We start from the raw sequence: 21,615 nt of genomic DNA on the forward strand, positions 1-21,615 counted from the left end.
TGAAAGTCAGCAAAAGACTGGAGAGCCCAAAGGCTGCGGAGCCTCAGTCTGCAAATGTCGAATAGTGGCACAGCACAGAGAGCAGAGCGCACTAAGTGCCTCTCTCTCACGAGAGTGGGAGAGAGTGAGAGTGAGAGTGAGAGAGCGAGAGTGCTGCAAATCCTGTGCAGAAGCTCAACTGATTCCGGAACTTGTTAAGCGTTTGCCACATGGGAAACAGCTTAAAGTTAGTTTGTCGCCTATAATAATGATTATGATGATGATGATAGTAATGATGATACTAATTAACTAGCCAATTGTGTTTTTATTAGACAAACAGCTTCGAGTAAATTTACATTGAAGGCATAAAAAAAACCCTAATGAAACTAAGGGACAAATATTGATACGAAGCCAGATTTCATGGGATTTGTAGCGCATTATCGAGGTGCATAGCAATTCATCGACTATACTTGGATGTTTTCTTATTGTTGTTTATTGTAGAGTACATTCTACCTATTTGCTAAGCCAACGTCAAATTATATATTTTCCTCTATATTTCCTTTATTTATTTATTTATTTTTTTTTTTTTGTATATGGTGTGCCTTGAAGTTTTGTATATGTTTTAAGTTTCAAGCTCCGTTTCAATTCACACTTCAACTGCTAAATTGAACGGGTCTCCTTATAAAACAAGCATATATATTTCCGGAGAGATTGATATACTCTGGGAGAAATGGATTCCTATAATAAGTACCATAAGACCTACCACAACTACACGGCCAACCCGACGGTTAGCTACGACTCGCTTAATTGGCGACAATTTCTAATGCTTCCTCTTTATCTGCTAGACTACAACAACTCAAATCAATGAGCAAAAATTCAGGAAGCAATTGGATCATTATGCTGTGTGCAATCAGAAGGAATCAATGCAGGTCAAGCAGAAGGCGGCTCGACCCAAGGAGCTGCTGCAAAAGGCAACTCAGACTTGTTTACGTCACAGTCAGCAGAAACAGAAGCAGCTACAGAAAGAGCAACAGCAACAGCAACAGCAACAGCAGCAGCAACAGCAGCAGCAGCTACTACAGCTGAAGCAGCAACAACAGTTGCAGAAAGAGCAACAGCTACAGAAAGAGCAACAGCAGCAACTACAGAAAGAACAGCAGCAGCAGCAGCAGCAGCAGCGCCAGCACCGTCAGCATCAGCATCAGCATCAACATCAACAGCGTCATCATCAGCATCAGTCGAATCAATATCAGCATCAGCATCAGCATCAGCAACATCCGATAATGGAAACTCTTGTGAATCGAGCTCAGAACAGATCGAAGATTGAACCTCGACCACGGTACGAGAAGTCGAAGTCATTTTTCAATGCGGACTATGTGCCTCAGTCCAGAGGCGCCTATCGCCTGCCTTCGTTGCCTTCGGAAGACAAGCCGGATCGCCAGGGCGCCGACGGAGACTGTTTGCTGTATAAGAACTCAAAGTTTGGCAAGGATTCGGCGTATACTCACAGCGATCATAGCGATCACAGCGAGCAGCTGCTCTCCATTCCCCCAGATCACTCGCCAAGGAAGCTAAAGACTTCGACTTCCATGCTGGAGTCGACACGCGAACGTTGCAGACTAGCCACAGCTCAGTTCAATGCCAAATATGGGGCCACAGATAGCCCATCCTCGAAATCGGCCAGAACTGTGATTACTACCAAGAGTGGCGAGAACTTGCGCTCTGTGGTGCAGTCGGAGATTGAGATGCAGGAGCGAATGGAGAAGTCGATTAGCAAGATAATGTTGCTACCCTCACTTGGCTTGTCGGAAGAAACCGACTGTGCTCCGGTCGAGGATGAGGAAAAGTTCAAAATTCCTAAAAGTGTGTCAAAAGATAATTCTGTACCGATGCCCGCTCCTGCGGATAATCATAATTTCGATTTCTCTGTCGAGGACATAGTCAGCTCCAAGGTCATTGCGCCCATGATGCGACGTGTGCAGCGCATGTATCTTAACAATCTGCAGGAGGAAATGAAGCTAATGGAAGATCTGGAACGCGTGCCGTGCATGGTGGGCGAGGTCTACAGATCTGTAGAGTCTGCGTTTGGGCCAAACATATCGAAGAAAAAGCCAAAGAATACATTTTAGTTTATTGTTTCATATATATTTTCTAATGATTTGTATAAAAGCACACAAACGAGAGTTTTCAAAATATAGCGCCATTCACACGATAACAGTGTGACCAGCTCTGATAGTTGGATAAATGTACGCAAAATTAGTGTTGCAATCGTTTATCGATAATGAGTCACACTGGCTATCACAGTTGTCTGTCAGCTTAAAAAATTAGTTTTCTCAACTTTTGGGTAAAATATACAAAATTTGTAACTGAAATTGCATTATTTACATTGCTATTAAAACAGCGCGCTGTTAATAACAGTGGTAATGTTATTTAGTATCAGCACGCAGCCCTGGTTTCAAAAGGAGGGAGGCGCTCGCATTCCCAAACATTGATTTTTCGTAGTGGACGCCATCGAATGCTGCCAAATTAACTCCATTCACAAATTAGTTGGGAAGTGCAGGAATTTGGCTGTTACAAAATGAGTGGTAAGTTGCTATTAGAGCTGTTCAGTTGGCTAATTAACGTTTGCTTGCTGCGGCTGCTGCAATTGGCGCTTGAGACGGGTTTGTCTATCGGCGTGCATTGCAATTCGCAGTCTACTTTTGAGGGTGGGCACGGCGCCACCCTCAGCCTCAACACCTGCCATTGCACAGACGATGACTTCATCAGTGTTTACACGCCCCTGGTCACACTGCTCTCCTCTCTCTCCTCTCTTTTGCAGGCGACGAGAGCTGCAGCGAAAAGCAGACGCTAGACCTATCCAAGCAGCAGCTGAAGAAGGTGCCAAAACAGGACGATGCCCAGAATATACGCAAGCTGATATTGGACGAGAATGAGCTGCAGAAAATCGACAACATTGATTCGTATCTCAAGATCGAAACGGTGACGATATAGATAATAAATAATACAAATATACAAAATGTCAATATTCTCATGAATGAATTTCTAATGAATGTCCTTTAACCTTTTCAGCTGTCGCTGGCCAAAAATCAATTGCTGCGCATGTATGGCGTCTGTCGACTCCATTGCCTACGCGAGCTGAACCTCTCCTTCAATGGAATACTCTCGATTGAGGGCCTGAAGGAATGCGTTCATCTGCGTGTGCTCAATCTGGAGGGCAACAACATCAAGACCATCGAGCATCTCAATACGAATGTGAATCTGGAATACTTGAATCTGGCAGACAACAGCATTGGCAGCATATCGGATATGTCCTACCTTCGCTCCTTGCGCGAACTCCATTTGCAGGGCAATCGCCTGACCCATCTGCGACAGTGCGACAAGTACTTGCCCGTCTCTCTGGAAACCTTGAACCTGGCGAAGAATAACATAAACGATCTCAATGAGATTTGCACGCTGTCGCATCTGTCGAATCTGCTGAGCATCTCCATAACTGAGAATCCTTGTGTGATCATGACAATGGGAGCGAATAGCACGGAGTAAGTAAAGCTTGGAAGGGTCTCAGCTGTGATCATACAATTGTATGTCCTTCCTCCGCAGCGGCTTTGATTACCGTCCCTTTGTGCTGAACTGGTGCATGAGTCTGAAATACATCGATGGCTACGTGGTGGATCCCATTGAGAGCCTCAAGGCTGAGTGGCTCTACAGTCAGGGACGAGGTCGTCAGTTCCGTGTGGGCGAGCAGGCTGCTCTGGCCAAATACCTAAGCTCGGCCTGCCCACTGGTGGGCAAGGCACTGGAGAAGGAAAACGATCGTAAGTTGCGCTTGATCTTAAGCAAAGCGCAGCATCATCAGCGTCAGCTGCAGGAGGAAATAATGGACAATGCAAATGCGAGTTCGGCTAGCACATCGCCCTCGTCGCATCGCAAGAAGCCTACAAGTCGCATCCAGTCACCGCGCTGTGAGCTCTTGATAAATATTCCATTTGTTAACTAATTTGTAATTGATGTACCCCCCATAGTTTCCCGTTTGAGCGGACGCCAAGGCTCGCCGGAGTCCATGGCGAACAGCTACCATGGCAACAGCTGCAACAACAGCATCAGCAGCGACAACGGCATCTCGAGCCATCACTCGCTGCAGATGAGCACCTCGCTGATAGAGAACATCCGCAATGAGGGCGACAACTACTCGCTGGCCAGCCTGTCCGGCATGTCCAGCAGCGTGACCACCAAGACCTACAACTCGACAGAGTCAACGCCTCGCAACATAACGCCGAATCCCTACAATGGTAGTACCTCGCACCTCGCACCTCGCACTCCCAATCACGTCCAGCTCTAATTGTTGCTCCTCTCCCATTGCATTGCAGAGCAAGCGTATGTGGGTCAAACGCCTGTCGGCGGGCCATTGGCTGCTGCCTCTAAAATGGTGCCTGTGCCGGAGACCCTGATGAGTCCCGATGTCTGTCCCGCCGTCGTTGCTCAGCGAGCCACAGTGACAGCGCTCAACGCGCAGCTGCACAAGAGCAAAGGCAACAAGAACAAAGGTAGACGAGTCTAGCTCTCTCTCTCTCTCTCTCCTCGATTCAAATGTATTTCAAATTTCTATTTCAACATGTACTCAATGTCAGACAACAAACTAAATTTGCCGCGCGTGCGCAGTCCACAACAGCGACGCATGCAGAGCCCCACAAGCAGTCCCCGCAAGACGGAACGAGTACAGCAGCAACAGCAACAGCAACAACAGCAGCAGCAGCAGCAACTGAATTCGTCTTCAATCAGCATAACTGACGGCGGCGGCTTCAGCACTGATGAGGACGGCGAGCTCATCAACGTGGAGAAGCTAAGGACCATACGCAAAATGGCAGCTGAGCGGGCGCAGCAGCAACAGCAGCTGGACAACAACTTGAACTGCGCCGATCGCCTGATAGAGCACGTGACTGAGTCCTCGGCTGTGACCATACAGAAGATGTGGCGGGGCTATCACACGCGCAAGAAAACCAAGGACATTGCCGAGAAGCTGCACAAACAGCGCACGCACGAATACATCGAGTAAGCATCGATATATCGATATACACATTCTCCCTCTCTCTATCTCTCTCTGTGTCTGTCCATAGCAAACTCAACAAGGACATGATAATGACCAAGGTGCAGCTGCAGAACGAGCGCAAGATACAACAGCTGCAAATGCAGGCCATCAATGCGCTGTGGAAGAAGGTGTCCACCATGCAGGTGGACCCGAAGGCTGGCGGCGAGCACTGCACGAACTCGGAGGATGCGAGCAGCAGCAACAACAGCAACAGCAATCAGTCACAAGTGTGCCTCGATCAGAACTCGGCCGCTGTTGTCAATGATCTGGCTAAGCGTTGCACAATGCTTACCGATCAGGTGCAACAGCTGCAGAGCTCGATCGGCACGATTGTCAATTGCCTGACCATGGTCTGCAATTTGCCGCAGGATGCGCTGAAGAAGCACGTCAGCAACAGAAGCAACTGCTCCGACAGCGACGACATCGAATATACCAGCTTTGAGCCACGTGATACGAGCTCCACGCAAACGGATTTGATTGCTGTGCATACGCCGCAGCTCGAGGATCTCAGCAATTTCCCGTTTACTAAGCCGCGGCCATCGACATTGGCGCTGGAGTCGAAGCATGATGCAGTGCAGCCGCAGCCACAACCGCAACCGCAGCAGCAGCACCAGCATCAGCCGCCGACAAAGCCGGAAGAGACTGAGGACGAGGAACAGAAGGAGAACATTGAAATTTGTGATGCACAGGAGTAGGAGTTGGACTGCTGGAGAGCAACCCACTTCGCACGCTTTATAGGGCACAGAGATCTCTAGCTTTTTAGCTTTTTGCAAGCATCGCAGTGGACGCAGCCGCAGCAAACGTAACAACAATTAAAGCAACCAATTTATGTATATTATTTTCTTTTTTATTATTATTTTTTGGGCCTATGTACGTACGTATAGTAAACCAATTTATTTGTTTACTAGTTTCCTTAATTTATTTTATACTTTTTTTTACGTTCATACACATAGTTTTTGTTACTAGTTTTCTTACTCACTTTTTTATATCTTTTATGTACGTACATAATTTAATTTGTTGTTACAACAATTGCGAGAGGAAAATAATTCGTTATAAAATATACATTAGCTAAACTTTTTGTAATGCACAATCAAATGCATAATCCAAATTCATTCTTCAGTCTTCGGCGCTGCTCTCCTCCGTATCCGTTTCCTCCTCCTCGTCGTCGTCATCCATATTCGCGGGTCGATTTGTGTTGGGTGGCAGCGAATCATCGCTATCGGAACCAGAAGCGCCGGAATGTTCGGCTTTGCTGCTTGGCGTCGTCGGCTTCTTGGCAAAGCGTTCCGGCCATATGCCAGCTTTTGTGAATTCTTTGATGTGCTCGGGAGTTAGGATTTTGCTTATTTCCGCCTTTACTTTGTCGCCCTCCTCGATGGGTTCGACCAATATGTAATCGCCGCGCTTTACCCACACATTCTTGCGAAATTTGTTGGGCATAGAGACTGCGAGGGATATCATCGATAATAGCATCAAAGAGCACATCTATAAATGGTTAGTCCTGATCTCACCCAGAAAATTCTCTGCTGTCGCCGATTCCACCTCGTGCAGATTGTTGCCGCGGCTGCTGACAACACGCACGATCTGCTGCTGTTCCGTGGGCAGGGAGTAGTCGTCCTCCATCATCTCCTTGAGCACATGTTTGCGCCGCGTTGTGTTTGGATGTGACATGCTTGGAATATAGTTGAATTTCTTCTTCTACGGAGCGCCAGATTTTTGTTTACTCAATTTGGTCGAGCGTTAAAATGTGTTGGCGATGGTGGTGGTGGTCGCCCGATAACTCCAATTTAGATAACTTAGCTGCTGTTATTGTTGACTCGTTGTGCACCGGCTGTGGCGGCCGGCGATAACTTCAATTTAGATAACTAAGCAAACGGCTATCGTTTTAGCGCTTCTGCGTTGCAAAATTTCTTATAATTTTGGCGCTAGTATTTTTGGTATTTTCTCATATTGTGTGTAAAATTTAAAATTGAATAGTTGTTGCTTAGTTTTGAATGGTGCGAGGAGTTTTCTGATTTGTTTATTGTTAAGCTTAAACGAAATGTACGGCTAATTTTGGACTAACAACTAGTTTTTGCTGCGTCTCACGCGAGCTTTGCACGAAGTGCGATCCCTAGTGGAGCTATCGCGGCGATTTTCCACCGCCAATTGCTTCGGCTTTTTGATACTAAAAATAGACAGACAAGAAAATGAAGAATTCCGTTAGCTGCGTATCTCACACAGTCTTGTCGTAATTAACTTACATTTCGTTTTTGAGAATAGTAATTTCTTTTTTCCATATATCCTTAAAATCATTGGTGAAATTCGTCCAATAACCAAAGAACTGGTCGGGCGTGCATTGAGACAAGGTCAGGGTGCAGCCCTTGGGAGAGAAGTGGTAGAAGCGCATGGTTTCCAGGAAGAGTTCCCGGCACTCCTGAATCAGCTGATGAAGCTTGGCAACTGACTTCTCGGCGCTGGCCGTAAACTCCTCCATTTTGGACTTGAAAGGCTCGCGATGTTCACTGGATGCGCTCAGCACCAAGGCCGTAGTCTGTTTACAAGCTGCAAGGAGCAGGAGACTCCGAATTAGTTGCAGTAGATATTCCTGGAATCCGTATTCAACTCACCCGTTAGCTTTCTGTTTAGATCGTTGATTTGCTGCTGCACCTCGTCAAAGTCCAGCTGGGCAGCTCGCTCCACATCCGAGGGCTCGGGTATGGGCAGAGTTATCTCGTGCAGGGTCATCTCCTTGCGTCGCTGAGCAATGTAGGTGCGCACAATGAAATGCAGGAGGGTCGTGTGCGATTCCTTGGACTTGACATCCTTGAGCTTGCCCAGAATGTCCAGATTGAAGCCATCCGCCTGGCCGCGCTGTCGATTGCCCCCGTTCATATAGTTGCCCAGCGTTAAAATTATGGAAAAGACCAGCTTGAGATCCTCGCTCTCGATCAGCTGCTGGGAGAGCTGGGACACCGTCTCCAGCTTGCGCACGAGCAGCGTGACAGACTCCTCAAACTCCGCCTGAAAGACAATGCACGAGATGCGCTCGCTGGCCATGGATATGAGCGATATGTCGCGCAGGAACTGCTCCGGATGATCGAGTGGTATATCGCCGCCATCGGCCTCCCGGATGCGCTGAAGCTCCTCATCCGTGGCGCGCATGAAGCTGATCTGCTGCAACGTCTCCAGGCTAATCACTGACGTGTCCACATGGTAAATGGCGTGCTCTATCTCACTGGCGGGCACGTGCAGGCTTCTCGAGAAGATGCCCACATTGCGCGAGCGCTTCGGGTCGAGCACCTTGATAGACTTCTCACGCTTCGGCTTCAGCTCCTTGGGCTTGCTGACTGGCGCAATGGCTTGCCGCGAGAAGAGCTCCGTAAACTCGTCTATATTGTCCAGCGGCGTCTCATCAATCTCCGTCCATATCTCCTTGCAGGGTGGAGGAACTGGCGGCATAGCAGCTGGCACTGGCAGATCCTCCGGCGAACTAGTGCTGTTATCCGCACTATCCGTCGAATTGGCCACCGACGGAGGACGCGGCACGGGCGGAGCTGAGGTAACGATTCGCGTCCAATACAGCGGACGCATCGGCTTGGGCGGATTGACGGCGCTCTTGCGCTGAACTGGAAAAGGTTAAAGGGTTAGTTAGAGATTCCATTTGGCGGTTGAGTATGCTGGACTACTTACCGCATGTGCGTAGGAACCAATTTCCCTCGGCGGGATCTGGCAGTGGTGCAGGCGCCAGCGAGGAGCCCGACTTGGACGTGCTTAAGGGTGGAGGAGGAGGCGGCATATTGCCGGGGCAAGGTGCACCTGGTGGTGGTGGTGGAGGCGGACCAGCACTGCCTGGCGGTGGAGGCGGCGGTGGCGGTGGCGCAGCGCCACCTGCATTGCCAGGCAGAGGAGGAGGCGGAGGTGGTGGCGGAGGCGGCGGTGGTGGTGGTGCAGCTGCTGTTGCTTCTGTTGCACCTGTGGCTGCTCCTGCAGAGATTCCCCCACACTTGCACGAGCCCTGACAGGTGAGTTCCTCCGTCTGGCTGCCCGCATCCGCATAGCTCTTGCTCTCCGCGGGCCTGTTGTACTCGTAGATGGTCGCCTCGCTGGCATTGAGCAGCTCGGTCAGGTTGATGCAGCGCTTGGAGGGCCGCCGCGGCGGCTCATCGACGCTGCTCAGCAGCTCGTTGACCACCGCATGCACCTCGGCCAGGGTGGCGCAGTTGAGCAGACGCTTGCGCAGGATCTGCTGCAGCGTCTTCTGGCTGTCCGTTTGCGCCGAGCTGCCCTCGTAGTGCCCCTTCTGCACGGCGGGTGTGCTCGAGAAGGGCCAGGCGGTCACCTTGTCCAGCTTGCCAGGTGTGAGCGGCAGCGAGGTGGTGGGCTGCTCCGTATGCGTCCACTGGTACATCTCGTAGGGCTGCGCACACAGAGAAAAACAAAGAATATAAATAAGCGTAAAAAAGCTGGCAAAAAGCAGATCATCTTGCATTAGCCCATTGACTTCTAATTGCAGCTCGAGTGCAGCTCCCTCTCTCTCTCTCCTTCTCTTTCTCTTTCTCTACTTTTTTCATCTGCCTCTCAAGAGCTTAAAAGCCAGCTACCCCAACCTAGTCACACACATTTGCAGTGTTGAAGTGTCTAAAGCTCATCTCTTCAAAATTTGTGCACATGTCATTGTGTTGCCACGCCCCACGCCCCACAAACCCCCTTCGCTGCCTTACGCCCACTTGGGTCTGTTGGGACCACAGGTTGACAGTTTTTATACCTTTTCAAATAACTGTGCAATGCAGTTCAGTTCGCTCGAGTCGCTTGGCCTTGCCTGGCTAGCTGGCGGCCAACTGGCTGGCAAATACTTTATCTTGCTGACAAAATTTGCTGTCAAGAACGTTAATACTTTCTGTTTTGCAAGCAGCTTTGTCTTAATCTGATTCGATATACGTTAATAAATAAATATAAATAAAATCTTTTGTCGATTTTCTTAAATATATAAAATAATTATTTCTTGATTTTTCATGACGTGCTTTGCAGGCAAAGCAATAAATTTATAAAAGTTATAAAAATGTAAAAGCCAAAGCCAGAAATGTGTGAATGAAAAATGTTTCGACTATTTAAAAATTTACAAAATTCTGTGAATTTTAGTATAAACATACGAAAAATATTTTGTAACTTTTTGAAAAATGATTTCATATTAATTATTATATTTATATCGAGTTGTATTGAGCGAAATACAATATAATCAAATCTTTGTAGAATAATATATAATATTCTAATACTGTGAAGACACATAGATAAAAGACATATTCATATATATGAGATCTGGTTTTTCTGTCCTTTCGTGGTGTAAGTATATTCAATTTTAGTTTTTTTTGAATATCCATTGATTATTGCTTATTCAAAAATATCATATATATAGAGAAAAGAATTTGGAAAATTTTTACCTAAAAATAGAAGAGCTTTAACGAATCTTCTTGCATTTCAAACTGCTCTCAATATTGAATTAAAGCGTATTCGAAATTCGTTGTTGCCTCACATCGTTTTGTTATGCATTCGCCTCTGTTTTATTGCTACACTTTTTGCATCTTTTAGCTATTTCGCATTGTCATGCGTGAGATTTTCAGTTGGGTTTTAGCTTGAGATTAGAATTGTTGCCAGCAGCGAAGAGAGCTCTGGAGAGCCCTGAAGCAGCGAGCAAAGTTGAACAGGGATTGCGATTGGGATTTGGACTGGGATTGGGCTTAGGTGAGGGGATGGGGGATTGGCTTGAAATGCGACAGCCGCATGCAAATTGTTTGGCACCGCCAAAGTGCAAACACTTGAGCAAATGGCGTCAAGTGCGATAACGTGACCACGGCACTGCGCCCACAGAGGGAGAGAGAGAGAGAGAGAGAGAGAGAGAGGCAAGGGCAAGTTCAGCTTCAGCTGCGGCACTTTGCATGCATTCGTCATCCCAATTGGTTGCCCCATCAGCTCCGAATGATTAGCGGAGATTGTGTGCAACTGAGTGTGTGAGTGGCTGTACGAGTGTGTGTGTGTGTGAGTGTGTGCGTGTGCGTGTTTGTGTGGCTGTGAAATGACGCCACATAATTGAATTTCAATTTTTAATTGCATTTCGTGGCATTAAGCCAAGTGTTTGGTGCGACGCTGCGCAGCCACAGACTTGGCCGGCACTCGAAGGAGTTGATGCTTTGCTGGTAAATGTTGTTTTATTTTTACACAATTTAAATATGATTTAATGGAGGATAAACCTTCAGTTCTGATGCTCTTGAAGAAGATTTGGAGAAACTATAGGAATGTTAAGCTGGCGAGTTGGATAGGCGGACAAATAAACAGACGGACGGATCGACAGACAGATGACAGCTAGACAAACGGAGAATAAACGTATAGACTGATGAGCAAATAGGGAAACGGGCGGACAGAGAGCTGCGCGGAAGGGGGAAAAAGGGACGTACGCAGGTATATACTGACGGATGAATAGACGGTCAGACAGACGGACGGATGAATAGCGGATGACGGCAGGTGGAATAGACAGCCAGACAGATGGACGGACCAACGAACGAGCAGGAGACGGATAGAGCGACAGACGACGGGAGAGATATGGACGGCGACAGACAGATGTACGGAGGATCACACAGACGAAGAGACAGAAAGATGGACAAACAAACCAGCAGACGGACGAAGGGCAGACAAACGGACGAATATACGGACAGAGGGGTAGACGGACGTAAGGACAGATAGATAGACGGACAAACGAAGAAGCAGGCGGAGGGAGGAGGCGGTCTGATGAACAATCGGACAGAGGGGCAGACGGACGTAGGGCTAGACAGATGGACGGGCATGCGGATGTAGGACAGACGGACTTGACTAGATAAAATTAGATCGTCTTCCTCAGAATGGAATATAATTACATACTCTCGGGCTTCTGCCACGCCTCCTTCTGCATACACTTTCCAAAAACCTATAAATTCTTCCCTAAATTCTCCTTCTAAATGGGCTGCTGTCATAAAAATGCATAAGCTTGCTTTAAATTGAATATGCGATGTTTATGCTGAAGTCTCTCAAGCAAAAGGCAAAGTCCCAGGCAAATCTCTAAATGAGTTTTCTAATCAGTTATCAAGTTGGTTGCTCCCTGAAGCGGAGCACATCACAGCTAATACCCTGTAATGCAAACTATTTACGTTTGGCTGCGCTTAAAAGTGCCGCAGGGGTAGCTCAAGTTGCCGCCTGCCTCGTGCCTCGTGCCTCGTGCCACTTGGCGATGCGCCACACACACAAAAGAATAATAAACGCTGAACTTGCCACAAAGTAATAAAAACGCACGAAACTTTCAATGAGCTGCAACGGCGAGGGGCAGAGAGACAGAGAGAGAGAGAGAAGGGGCAAAGAGAGTGAGAGAGAGGGAGAGAGGAAGTTAAACAAAAATCTAGCTTAAGCTGGGAAGCTGTTTCTGGCCTGTTGCCCAAAAACTTGATGACGCGCGCATTGACAACGGACACGCAGGACACTGGACACGCCGGGATACACGCCAGGACACGCCAGGACATGCGGCGCAAGGAAATTCGTGATATCATAATCTGTGGAGCTCAAGTATCATCACATAGAAAATCACTTAACGCTGTTGTCCGTCTGCCTCCCCCCCTCCCTTCAGACTGCATTGAGGGATTTTGAGGTTAAGCTGCTGTGGCTAAAACTTTTTCTGGTTGTTGTTGCTTTTGTTGCTTTTTCCTTGTTTTTAGCCTAAACTAATTTTTGAAGCACACGGACGAGTGCTTGATTAGTTGTTAGTATAATTCTCCCTCTCCCCCCTTCCCCCTCTCTCTGCTTCTCTCTTTCCATTTGACATTTTTTCTTTGCATCTGTGGGCGTTTCAAGCTGTGGGCGTGTCCCTTCGGTTAACCAGCAATTAAAGCTTTTGAGCGTCGGCCAAAAAAAGCAAACGTATTACATAGTCCATTAGTCAGCCGCACGCTTAGCGTCCTGCAATTGCAGGACACGCCCCTAAAACGCCTCCGCCTGCCCACGCCTAGCCACGAGGGCAGCCAACTCTTTAGATTTCATAATTTAGCAGAGCAACAAGAGGAACTCAAAGTTGTTGATTTTTGTTTGGTTGAGCTTCGTGATAGACGGAATACTCTGTTTCCAGAGAAAGAGAGAGAGAGAGAGAGAGATATTGCTGCTAAATGGCGAAGCTCTAAAGTTTTAGAGCAAGGCAGATATATTCAAATATATAGATATATATAAGTAGTCAAGGATTAATCCGCCCCTAATCCCTTTAAGGCTTTAGCCTTTTGCATTAGTTTTAATATTTATTTGGCCGGAAATTATTTTACTGATCCGTCCAATGCATATAGATCATAGACGTTTGACATTTTTATAGATCATTTATCTATATGTTACTAATTATATAGTTAGCTGTTATCGTATTATTCGCAAAGCTTAGTCACTTTGTTAAAGCATTTTTGCCGTTTGGCTGAAAGCTTTCTGGTGATGTTTAAAATGTTGCACGAAGTGTTAAACAATCTGTTATACGAACTGTTATACTAGCTAAACACTACTGCGATTTGCTTGAAATGATTATATTGGGTTAATGTTATACAAAGTGTTATACGAACTGTTATACGAGCTGTTATACTAGTGGCAAATGATGTTCGATTTGAGGAGTTATTAGTCTGTTATACAAAGTGTTATACGAACTGTTATACGAGCTGTTATACTAGTAGCAAATGATGTTCGATTTGAGGAGTTATTAGTCTGCCTAAGTCTACAAATAACATCACATAGATTTTCTACAGTTTCTATAGGCTACTTATGCATCTGTATATATCTACTTAAAGATTTAAATTCAATATAATAATGGCTATATGCTCTCTTTTCCTAAATAGTGTGTAAAAAGGCTAGAAAACTCCGCTGTGCTGCTGGCCAGTCAAAAGACAAGAGAGAGAGAGAGAGAGAGAGAGAGAGAGAGTGCGAGCGAGACGGAAGAGATTGAGAGCTGAAAAGTTGACGGCAAAGTTTTAACAAGTTCTGACACTTGCAGGCTCGCCAGCTGAAGGGCAGGAGCAGCGGCAGGGGCTGGCGGCACTGGGGGCAGGGCACGAGGCACAGCTGGAGCGACAGGTGAGGGGGTAGTGGGACGATGTTGAGGGTGCCGCAGCAGCAGGAGCAGCTGCTACTGCTGCTGCTGCTGCTGCTGATGCAGCTGACATGTAGAGCTAGGCAAAAGGCTAAAATGAAAGTGCACTGCGATTTGCACTGGCAATGGAATTGCTAATTTCCGGGCACAACTTTGCGGCTCATTTTTGTAGTCAAGTTTTAAGGCAAAGAATTTTTAGAATATGCATAAGAGAACAAAGTGGGGAGTGGCGAAACTGTAGGAGAGAGAGTGTGGGAGATGGGAGGCAGCCAGAGAGCAGTTGGCTCAACTTGAGCTGCTGCCTCATAGCTTATCAATAGCTAATGACTTGGACCAACAAAGTTACACAAGCAATGGAGGCGGCGTGGGCGTGGAGGGGTCATGGAGGCTGTCTATCTATTTCCGTTAGCACGGCGTGACAACTTCCGTTCGCTGACCAATTTCCCGTTTAGCCAGAGACAGAGACAGATACAGATACAGATACAGAGAGAGCGAGTGAGAGGGAGAACAATTTGGGTTCATTGAACTTACGCTGAAGCCGGACGGCGCATCCTGCTGCTGCTGCTGCTCATTGGAGATCTGCTTCAATACGCCCACATATTTGAGATTTTGACAGAACTGCAGCGTCATCGCATTCAGAGATTCCTGGCTTAAAGTGCCCAAGGCGGCGCTGCTCTGCAGCGTTGATATTAGCCATTTGATCAGCATTTGACCTGCAACGAGAGCAAGGGAGAGAGAAGCTTTTAAATATATAATCTAATTAAAGATAGCAAAACACTTATTACTTTTACTTATATGTATGTCTCTACGTCAGATATCTGCCTAAATTATACTCCAGAATATTGAACGAAATGAAAAGGATATTGTACAAGCAAAGATTGACGGCCTGGCGAATCGGATAAAGCTGTATCGTCTAGTCATAAATCAAGAACCCCAGAATAGAGATACAGGATAGAAATCCTCTACTAATTCGTTATACTTTGATGCGGTTATTTATTCATGATAAATACGATTCTTAACTCTAAGAGGAATTTAAGAAATATAGAGATAATCACTTAAAATAAAAGATTCCATATCTGATACAAATAAGGTTTAAGGCTTCAGATTTTCCTGGAATTTCGTATAGGTAATATTGAAACTACAGACTTCTGATATATTGATTAATAATGTTTTATATATATCAAATATATAAAATTAGGTTCATATTCATTATAATTGACGTCTAAGAAAACAATTATCCTTGGTATTTAAATTATATATTAATTTTTATATCCAGTATATCAAAATTCATATATTTTATACACATTTTTCCGCATATCTAAATACATGAATACTTGAATTTGGCAGCTTCACCCCCGCAGGTATTCTTTGAGCTGTTTTCCTTTACTCATTTCGTATATGTATGTATATGTATTTATTTTCCATGTTACACACAATAATTTAATACAATGGACGCTAAACTGATTAAGTTCGAAATTTGTGGGAGTCAAAGACTTGACTCGGTCTATTGTGCGTACTATCAGCGCCAAGGGAGGCGGGGGCGGGGACAGGGGCTCCCATATAAACTTTGTACACAGCTGCGGCTCGAAGCCCCATGTTGAGGCCGAGACACAATGATTTATGCGTGTGTGCGTTAGCAGAAAAAGTCGAAAAAAGAAGAGGAAGAGAAAGACGAAGACGAAGAGGGTCAGCCTAGAGGAGGGTGTGCGAGTGCGTGGCTGGGTTGGGTTGGGCTGGGAGGTTTGCTTGCAGACGTGTTGGCTACCAAAAATATTAGGCATAAATAAGTTTAAGCATTGTCCAAAGAAATGGCCAAACGGAACAAAAATCAACTTGGCCAAGACATAAAATACTTCCAGCGAGCAAATACTCTACATTTACTTATCGCTTATTCAATGCGAATGCTTGACAATTGATAGGAAGGCAAAGAAATGGCAGTAGGTAAGTATGGATATTATTATATTATATTATATTCAGTTAAGTATGAATATTATTAAATTATATATTCACTTAAGTATGGATATTAGTTTGGATTTAATAGAAGCTTTTGAATGTCAGTCAGTTGATAATATATTGAAGGCTTCAATCAGATAAGATCTGTCCACAATCGGACTTTAAGGTAAATAAAACCAACTTTTAAATATATAAATTTTAAAAATATTTTTCAAATAATTTTCAAACTCCTCTTAGGTCTATCAAATATTGAAAACTATAAAATAATCAAAATATGCGAAAAAAAAATGATAAGTATAAGATAAGGTATAAATCATATTTACTTCGGAAAGAACGAAATGAATCAACTTTTGATTCACTTTTGACACAGAAAATAGCTAACAAATGAATAATAAATAGTTTCGATAATTCAAGAGCCTAAGAGTTCAACAAATTCTCTTGTATATATGATTCTTAACACAAACTCCCAATTTTTCAATCACAAACTCCGCAGCATAATTCACATACCCCAATTATGTTGTTGAGTGTAGCACAAATAAAACTTACGCTGGCAGTAAGCGCGTGTAGCTGAAGAGAGAGCGCTATTAGGAGCGGGAACAGGAACGGGAACGTTAGCGGGAACTGGAACTGGAGCTGGCACGTGAACTGGAACTGGTAGGGGCAGAGGCCGCGCCTCCGCTAGCTGAGGATAAAGCGCGTGTGGGTCAAACCGAACGCTGACAATGTGAACACTAATGCTAAGCGAACGACTTTGGCGGGGAGCGGCCGCAGCCTTAGCGGCGAACGTCGCCGCTGCCTCTGGCCGATAGAGGGCGACACCAGGTGTTGGCTGGGGCTTAGAGCGTGCGAGCTGCACGCGCTTGCCCGCCATTGACATTAGCTGCAGATAATGGGCGGGCGCTGCCTGGACAGAGCTGAAAGCTTCTTCTTCATCCGGCTGATGCCACATAATGCCACAATCTGGCAGGCTAATTGGCACGTGATACTCCGGTGGAGGTGGCGACTCCTGCTGCTGCTGCTGCTGCTGCTGCTGCTCTAACTGTGGAACATGTCTGGCTAGCAGCGGACACCAGACGTTGCTCAAACCCGGCTTTATGCCCGGGCTGCTGGACATGCTTCTGCTCAGAGAGAGAGAGAGGGAGAGAGAACTCGAAACTATTTGCAACTGAAGCGCGTTGTTGACTGTTGACTGCCGAGTGTTGAGCTCACAATTAAGTCATTCACTACTTTGCGCCCGGACAAAATTAAAAGTGTCGACACTTATCAAATATTATCAACAACAAGTTGTGCGAGTCAACGCTCGAGCTTCGGCTTGTTTTCGCTGTTGATAAGTGACAGCCGCTGTGTGACACCCTTCGTTGCGCTACCTAGAATATGTTTCTGTGTCGCTAGACCTGAGGGAATCGTATATAGCTAGGCTAGGGAAGTGCAGTTGCCGAACGCCCTAGCAAGGTCGCTCGCTTATCAGTCACGGTCTGATAACAACAACTGCAAGTCTTAGACTTTATTTTCTATACTCTATACCCTGTAATTTTGAAAAGTGTTACGAGAGGTATATACGTCTAGACTACATCTACTTCAAATCGATATATCTCGACTGGCAATTGAATCTAGCGTCATGTTAGATCTTATCTCAAGCAAAGATTCCTAACTCTGCAGAACATTGGTTATTCGATATATATCGAAAGATAGTATAACCATATTTTCCAGAGAGTTGAAATCGTTCTACTACTTCTGATCGACTGAGCAGCTGACCTCTCAGATCACATACATATCACTTGAAACCGATATATATCGATTAAAATTATTTTAATATAAAATATTAAATAAATATATGATATCTACCTAGCCCATTTTCTTAGACCAATATTCTCAATTCTATTAGCAATTGAATCATGTGCCTAAATTTGTGGGTCATTTCTAATATTGATTTGCAATTTCGTCCAGACCTCAACGAAAATGCGTCAGAGCTCGTTCATAGAACTGACTCATTCACAAATGAACTCTGAGACCACGTAAATAAGTGAATGCTAATCTAAGAAAACTCTTTTCGATAATGAAATCAATAATATTGAATGATTTGGTCTACTTTTCTGCTTTCTAAATTCGCACAAACTAAATGAGTTCGATTAGAAAATGCGCTGTAAATCAATTGAAATGGTTTACGATATTTTGACTTTTGATTAATCAGTTAATATCTCCGCCATTTTGAAGTGTTTAGCGATTATGAAGACCGAAACAGTTAACGTATTGCAACTGATAGCATAATTGATATAACAGTCGCTAGTCGATTCGATTAAAGAGCCGATGAGAGAAAGGGGCAAAGAGAGAATCTACACTAAGCGTGAATGTCAAAGATAAGTACAAAATCAAATCCTTATCAAAATGGCCCAAGACAAATAACGATGATTTAGCTAAAAATATATTTGGAACAAGTTTTATGAACAAATTCACTTAATTTTTTAATGAGCTACCAAATTGAGATATTTTTTAGTATATAAACAAATTGAATTGGAGTTAGTTATATGAACTCGAACATCAGTTATTTTGCTTATATTTATAATATATTTTATTTTTAATAAATTGCAAAAAAAGCACTCAAAAATAAACTGCTTAAATTAACTAGTTCATAGATTCATTTAATATAAGTTTTGAATAACAATATATTATGTCTCAATACTTTCTTTAAAAATTCTTAAAAATTGAAACTATTTTTAGGAGCTAGTTCTTTCTTAACCCTTTATATGGCACCACGTCCGATTTTGATGCGGTTTTTTTTATTAGATAGAAAACTGAAAATAAAAAATACACTTTTTTTTCGTTTTTCAAAATTTTGATTCAGTACGATTTTATAAAGGAAAAAGGATTTGTTGCAGATATGCAACAGATGTGCTTAAGGGGGAAAAAAAATTACTGATAGTTCTCTGGGTATTTAGAAGAACGTAATATTTAATTTGGATTTTCTTAAACTATTTAACATATTTATTTAATGACTATACGACTATTTATCTTAATAATATATTTATTAAACTTTAATTTAAGTGGAAATTTTTAAAACAATTGTTTCTCTTGTTGAAACATAAGGCCACTTCACATTTCCCACACATTACTTGCGAGAATCCCGTACACTTCGGGTACTTGCACCTTATTCGTTTTTCACCCCACAAAGGCCAATGTCCAAATTCATCCTGCCGTACCATTCGATTTGGCACGCGTTGCGTAGGACCTCTTTGTTTTTTTTGCTGCAATTCGTTCTCGAGCATAGAACTTCTTTTTCCCATTATTGATTTGGTATCAATTTTTGTTAGCACCTCTGCAATATTTATCCGAAACTCGGAAGATCCTAAGAGTTTAGTGCTTGATGCATTCGCCTTATGAACGCGTTTGTACAAAAGCCAAGCATTACTCACTGTCAAGTCGAGTAGATGGTAAAAAATGCGAACCTGCCAGCGTCTACTTCTTAGTAAAATAATGCTGTCAATCAGATCAACATCTCCCATATAGCTATTGTATTGTGCTACTGCAAAGGGTCGGTCAATCTCTACGTATTTCTTTTTGGCTTTCTTGAATCGAAGTGCTTTGTCCTCTGGTAGTATTCCAGCATAGTTGGATGCCAATGATACGACTTTATTATCCACCCATGATGTTACTGATATGTCAACTCCGTCAAAATCAGCGACATATTCTACAGACGTACCCCTTGGATGCTTCTTCAAATTAATATTATCAATTGTTTTGTTATTTGGAATTCTGTTTCTTCGAATAGTACCCAAAGCTAAAATTCCTTCATCCGCTAAGTATTTCAAAAGGGGCAATGAATTGAAAAAATTGTCAAAATAAATTCGAAAGTTCTGATGCCTGGGCACTTCTCTGACCATTCTAACAACACAGTTTGATGCCGCACCTAGATCTGGTTCGTTAGGCAAAACTTTGTTTTCATTTCCTGAATCTATCTCAAACTTATAGCAGAAGCCTGAATGACCGATAAGAACATAAATTCTATATCCCCATTTATGAGGTTTGTTCGGGTTGTATCTTTTCATACGAAATCACTTTCTTCATTGGCAGAAAAATCGAATTCGTCCTCGCTCTCCAAACTATTAAAAAATCTTGCGATTTCCGAAGGTGTCAATCCCCTTGCGGACATTATTTCTAAGTAAGAAATACTGTCTACAAAAAATACAAAAATATAAATATGTGTAGGTCGGCCTCAAAGAAGAACATAAAACACATAAGACAATCCAAAATAAATTCATAGCAACACATAATGACACAAAACAACAAAAGAAGTATATAGTGACATATAAAACATAAGCACAATAAATGGTATGTTGCATAAATGCAACAAAATTGAGAGTGCAAAAAAGAAGTCCTAATAGTACTTTGTTGCATATCTGCAACATACCGATATTCAAGAGTTACTCACAATACACAACAACAAACCCAAAAACTTGATTACAAACGCATTATTAATATAGTTACCTTATTTAAAAAGTAGTTGTTCGCAAATTAAAAATTTTTGTTATTAGAAAAATTTGCAAATATAAAATTGATTTGGACACCATATACACAACTCACTAAATTGGCGGGAAATTTTAATATTTGTATGGCAAGACATGTGGACAAGTGTAACCAGCTACAAAAATCGAAAAAACACATATTTCTGACTTATAAAAGAATTTGCTATACCACTTTCTTGATACCCATTGCGAAATAACTCAATTTAAACGGTATGTTGCAGATATGCAACAAGGCCGTATAAAGGGTTAATTTCATTTGATTGAACTCTTTCATCTGTACTGTTATCTTTTACTGTAACAGAGCATTTACATTCAATAAGAATATCAACAAATAAACTGTTACTTGATAGAACTAGTTCATTTGATAAATTTGGAATATTCTTTATTCTATTTTCTACTGCTAGTGATCTTCTCGTGAACTAGTTCCTGGCGAAACTATTTTTACGCCGCAGCTCCAGTCAAAGCGCAATAGATCCAAACCCAAAACCGTCATCAAGGCCCTGGAAAACCCGCACTCTGATCATTAGGCTCATGTAATCAAAACTGATAAGCGGACGCCAATGATATGCGTGTCGAGGCGAGGCAAGTTTGGGTGGGGTGGGGCACAAGGTAGACCTTAGTGGCCAGAGGGTGAAGGATGGGGCTTTGCCATGGGGTAGATGTGTCGTCGTCGGCGTTTGGCAACTTTTGATGAAACCGCGTAAAGCGTTGGCCAACAAATTTGCATAACTGTTTCGTTCGTCCCGGCCAAGTGGACAGCGAGTGCAGGGGGGCGTGCCATGATTGCGGCTGGTAGGGGAGGCGTGACGCTGCACGCATGCATGCGCTGCATTCATCAACGGACAAACGCGTCCACGTCGACAGCGACGTCAACGGCGACTGCGACTGCGACGCTGGCGCTAACGTTGCAATTCGAACGCAGACAGCCCAAACACTTTCGCCCCAAACAACGGACAACAAAGCGC

The 21,615-nt window shown here is 44.1% G+C and overlaps 4 protein-coding genes across 8 annotated transcripts in view; 2 read left to right on the forward strand and 2 right to left on the reverse strand.

Moving 5' to 3' along the window:
- The first annotated feature begins 1,179 nt into the window (after positions 1 to 1,179).
- LOC6575745 lies at positions 1,180 to 2,228 on the forward strand. Its single transcript, XM_002001714.3, has one exon. It carries the CDS (start codon positions 1,263 to 1,265, stop codon positions 2,106 to 2,108), a length of 846 nt encoding a protein of 281 aa, XP_002001750.2. The 5' UTR covers positions 1,180 to 1,262; the 3' UTR covers positions 2,109 to 2,228.
- A 202-nt stretch (positions 2,229 to 2,430) lies between these two features.
- LOC6575746 (centrosomal protein of 97 kDa) lies at positions 2,431 to 6,167 on the forward strand. 2 transcript variants are annotated; one of them, XM_015164790.3, is made up of 8 exons: positions 2,431 to 2,564; positions 2,801 to 2,961; positions 3,052 to 3,518; positions 3,580 to 3,794; positions 4,002 to 4,268; positions 4,347 to 4,523; positions 4,608 to 5,028; positions 5,094 to 6,167. In XM_015164790.3, the coding sequence occupies exons 1-8, from the start codon at positions 2,558 to 2,560 to the stop codon at positions 5,758 to 5,760; spliced, it is 2,382 nt and encodes a 793-aa protein (XP_015020276.1). In that variant the 5' UTR covers positions 2,431 to 2,557; the 3' UTR covers positions 5,761 to 6,167. The 2 variants fall into 2 exon arrangements, with proteins under 2 accessions (XP_015020276.1, XP_002001751.1); XM_002001715.4 differs by having other exon boundaries at positions 2,432 to 2,564; positions 3,580 to 3,941.
- On the reverse strand, positions 5,891 to 7,105 carry LOC6575747 (probable RNA-binding protein EIF1AD). The gene is made up of 2 exons (XM_002001716.4): positions 6,577 to 7,105; positions 5,891 to 6,510 (listed from the first exon to the last, which is right to left on the reverse strand). Exons 1-2 carry the CDS (start codon positions 6,734 to 6,736, stop codon positions 6,182 to 6,184), a joined length of 489 nt encoding a protein of 162 aa, XP_002001752.1. The 5' UTR covers positions 6,737 to 7,105; the 3' UTR covers positions 5,891 to 6,181.
- The window catches only part of LOC6575748 (protein cappuccino), a 44,880-nt gene continuing 30,314 nt past the window's right edge, over positions 7,050 to 21,615 (reverse strand). For 2 of the 4 annotated variants that reach the window (XM_032729468.2, XM_032729469.2), the window contains 5 exons: positions 14,709 to 14,890; positions 8,738 to 9,464; positions 7,675 to 8,673; positions 7,309 to 7,609; positions 7,050 to 7,232 (listed from right to left, as the gene is read on the reverse strand). In XM_032729468.2, coding sequence (XP_032585359.2) covers positions 7,133 to 7,232; positions 7,309 to 7,609; positions 7,675 to 8,673; positions 8,738 to 9,464; positions 14,709 to 14,890 — 2,309 coding nt within the window. In that variant the 3' untranslated portion in view covers positions 7,050 to 7,132. Of the gene's footprint in view, positions 7,233 to 7,308; positions 7,610 to 7,674; positions 8,674 to 8,737; positions 9,465 to 9,812; positions 10,007 to 14,708; positions 14,891 to 16,676; positions 17,260 to 21,615 lie in introns of those variants that run through there. The other 2 variants (XM_015164793.3, XM_044008471.1) reach the window with 2 other exon arrangements.

This window comes from Drosophila mojavensis, unplaced genomic scaffold, assembly GCF_018153725.1.
Source record: "Drosophila mojavensis isolate 15081-1352.22 unplaced genomic scaffold, ASM1815372v1 contig_36, whole genome shotgun sequence".
Taxonomy (NCBI): Eukaryota; Metazoa; Arthropoda; class Insecta; order Diptera; family Drosophilidae; genus Drosophila; species Drosophila mojavensis.